The sequence below is a fragment of the Urocitellus parryii genome, chromosome 12 (assembly GCF_045843805.1).
Source record: "Urocitellus parryii isolate mUroPar1 chromosome 12, mUroPar1.hap1, whole genome shotgun sequence".
Taxonomy (NCBI): Eukaryota; Metazoa; Chordata; class Mammalia; order Rodentia; family Sciuridae; genus Urocitellus; species Urocitellus parryii.
Window position 1 is genome coordinate 5,000,778 of NC_135542.1, and position 3,668 is coordinate 5,004,445.

Genomic DNA, 3,668 nt, shown 5'->3' on the forward strand with positions numbered 1-3,668 from the left:
GGGTTGTGGGTGTTTTGTGGTATAATCCTTGAGTGCCACCTAACAATTCTCTCCACTTCGCTCTGCAGAAATCAAGGTCTCTGACCACGCACTCGTGTGTCTGTCCATGAATCTGGGAATACAATATTTCATTGTGAGGAAACGCCCCCAGGTCAAGGGAAAGGAGGTAAACACCTACCTTATTCAAGCTGTGCATGTGCTGCCATTCCACTCCGACCTGAGGAAATAAGAAGCCTCAGCACCTGGACATATTTGCTGGAAGCCCATAGAGCCAACTGACAGTCTGGGGTGGCTTTCTGTTTCTGGGTTTGCTGATGTTCCATCCCCCACAGTTCTCAGAATCAACCTGCAAGTCCTCCAGGCCGCTTTCCCACAAGCAGGTGGGAGACACCTGCTTAATTCGTGTCCACCTAGAAACACAAAGTCCAGAGATGGCCAAGAGTGTTCTGGTAAGCCTGGGAGCAGGGGTGTCCCGTGGTGCTTACACCTGGGTGGGGAGCAGACACTGGTCCAATACCATGGACTACTCATGCCCTCTTGAATTTGGAGCTTCTGGATGATCAGGAGGATAGATGGGAATCAAGAAGGGAGAGGTCAGTGTGAAGGGCTGGAGCTGAGATGAGCGAGTGCAGCAGCTTGTCCACTGCCATGTCTGAGGGAGTCTGTGTGTCAGGTGGCAGCATGCAGTCCAGAAGGGCAGGGACAGGTATGGGTGACAGATGAGAATAGGACAGGAACTAGGTTGCAGGTTCCCTTGTATGGGATGCTGACGTCTATGGAGGAGGACAGCAGTGTGAGGTTCTGCATGTTCCTTGAACAAGGAGCTGAGAGAGTCTCTCTGCAGAGTCGATATGGATGTGGAGCAAGCACACTAAATGTCCAGGTAACCCAATGACCACCCTTGCCGGATGAGGTGCCCTCCTACATCCCAGCCAGCACTGAGCCTCTGGAGGCCAGGAGCTCTCGTGGCTATCTTTCAGCACTCCTGTGTGTGGTCATGTTCCTGGGTCTGTTTTTGGCCCTGGCAATCCAGACCAAAGCCTCTAGGTTTTGTGCCTAGGCCATTCCCAATGCCGCCTGCATCCTCGGGCAGACCTGGGATCTTGGAGGCTATTGTCCCATTCCTCCCAACTTGTGGGATGAGATTGCATCTGTATGCAGGTAGTGGGGTCCTTTCACTCCGAGAGGAGTGCAGCTCCACAAAGAGCAATGGCAGGCCCAGGAAGTCCTATGTACACGGATTGGGCTAGTAGCCTGTGGGAAGAGCCCACACGATGAGCAGGAGGTCAGCCTCGGGTAGTAGGGTCATGGATGTTGCCCTTGTATTTAGAGTGGAGGTGCCTCCAGAATGCCCCTGCCCACTGTCCTTGAGTAGTCACTTCAAGGCCCATTTCCTGAAGGCCTGTCTCCCATGCTGCTCCAGGTGACCTGCCAGGATAGGGCTCCTGTCGTCATCCGCAGCGCCCTCGACCTACACTTCCTTACTGAGGAGAATCCAGAGGATTATGAGCTGGGCCAAATCATCTCTCGCCGTCAGAGTAAGTGAGACAATCAGATAGCAGAGAGCAAGGGTCAGGATGTGGACTCAGGTCAACTCTTAGCAACAAAGAGTAGTCTCTGACCCCCAAGAACACTCCAACAGGTGTGTTGGGTTCGTGCACAAAGCCAACTGCACTTCTGCTGGTGGAAGGTCTTGAGGTCCAATAGTATACCCCAGTGGATGTTGCGGCTCCCCACCAGGTGCCCTCCCCTGGACATGAACAGGCATCCAAAGCTGACATCTTTGAGGAGTGAGGAGGAAAGCCTCTCTCCAGGAGCAGTATGTTTTCATGGTCTGGGATAGGAGTGGTTTCAAAGGAACATGGGAATGCATGGGCTAAAGAGGGAACTGGCATTTTGTGGACTGAAGCAGTACTATTGAAAGCCTTCTGTGTGACCAGAAAACCACTGCCTGGGCAGAGCATTGCCAGGATTCTAGCAAGCAGTAACAGGATGAAATTGGGAAGAAAACACAGCCTGGGAGACAGCCTGAATCATCTGTTTTTGCATAAATTCCATGGTCTTACGCACCTGAGTCCACTAGGCAAGGAGTGATCACAATAGCCAGGTTGTGATCCCTAACTAAAGTCAGATGAGGGCTTCCTGAGCACTTAGCCACAGAGCTCATCTGATAATAATGCCAGCGCTTTTTTGTTGGTTGGTTGGTTGGTTTTTGTGAGCCAAACACCACAGCAGCCATTATCCCAGCCTATGTACCCTGAAGACCACCATCCCTATGAGTTCTAGGATCACTTGTCTCCTATCTTAACCTACTGTTAGGTTAGTAGAGTCTATGGAAGAGGAAGTCTGTCTGGGGCCTTGGTAGCCTAAGAAATTCATAGCAGAGATCTCCACATCCAACCCAGAAGGGATGGAGAACAGGCTCTAGGTTAGAGGAGGGCGACAGGAAACACATGTTCAGAGGAAGGAGAAGCGGCTGTTGTATTCCCCCACTCGGGGTCATGGCACCACTGGGCCATACACCATGTTGGAGGGAAGCAGTCCCTTTGCTGGTCTTTGGAACCATTGTTCTCAGTAGGGCAGTATTTGGAATGTGGCCTCCATTCTCAGAAGCCTGGTCCACATGGAGGCGGGCTCCACCAACGCAGAAGCATGGCTCTAACGTGGTATCCGTGCTGGTCAGCCTGTCCTCACTGTGGCCATACTTGAGGAAAATAACTCAGAGGAGGAATCCTAGGCCTTTTCTCCGGGTTTCATAGCTTTCTCTTTGGTTGTGCACTGAGGCTGTCCATAAAGCTCTAGTGTGTGGCAGTGGAGAGCTCCTCAGCCCTTGCCACAAAGGCATAGACTGGGAGAGAGAGAACGAGGCTGGCAGAGAGGGAGAGAGAGAAAGATGGAGAGGGAGGACCTCTACTTGGAGAATGAGGATTCAGTGGAGCCAACAGGAACAAGGTACTGTTGCCCAGGGCACAACCCTGTTTAGGTCTTCCTCCAACCATGCTCAACCTTTCTTCCAGTCCCTCCCACCCCCCAGTAGTGTATTCATCTTGAATGAGAATTTCATGTTGACATCAGAGCACTCACCATCCAATGCTTCCCTCCAAACCCACCTATGAAGATGGCTCATGTGGGGACTGAATCTTCGGCACAGGAGCCTTTTGTGGGAGATTTCAGATGCAAACCCTAGTGGTGTGCTTTGGCAGATGCAAGAGGACCTGAGATATTCTGGAGTCCAAAGCCTTTGGTAGGAACAGACATTAGGTCTGTTGAAGTGCTCTGCCTAGTTCTTCCTCAGGGAGGACTGTGGAGGCTGTCTTTGTTGGTATTGGTGCTGAATTGGAGAGCTCTCAGGTGTGTGGCTCTGGCCTTTTCTGGCACAGGCTCTCAGATGTTGGCGTGTCCTAGGGAGCACCTCCTGAGTGCCACCTTCTTTTTGTACACCCCTCTCTCCCCAGAGCTGAGGATTCCAGCAGAGGCCAACGTATTTTATGCCAAGAATCCTCACAAAAAATCCAACTTTGTGCTGAGGAAAAGGAGCCTCTCCCAAAAGAATGATGGGTGGATCCAGCCTCAACCTCCCTCTCGTCCTGGAAAGAAGGCTCCTGCCCTCCTGAGGATGCTTGCAAAACCATTCTGCTGCTGTGTGCCTGGGCGGGGCTGAGGCAGCC

General features: G+C 52.1%; 1 protein-coding gene across 1 annotated transcript; it reads left to right on the forward strand.

Annotated features, from left to right (window-relative positions):
* Nucleotides 1–342: 342 nt before the first annotated feature.
* On the forward strand, nucleotides 343–3,668 carry LOC144249596 (ral guanine nucleotide dissociation stimulator-like). Its single transcript, XM_077791714.1, has 3 exons — nucleotides 343–449; nucleotides 1,424–1,538; nucleotides 3,456–3,668. Exons 1-3 carry the CDS (start codon nucleotides 432–434, stop codon nucleotides 3,659–3,661), a joined length of 339 nt encoding a protein of 112 aa, XP_077647840.1. The 5' UTR covers nucleotides 343–431; the 3' UTR covers nucleotides 3,662–3,668.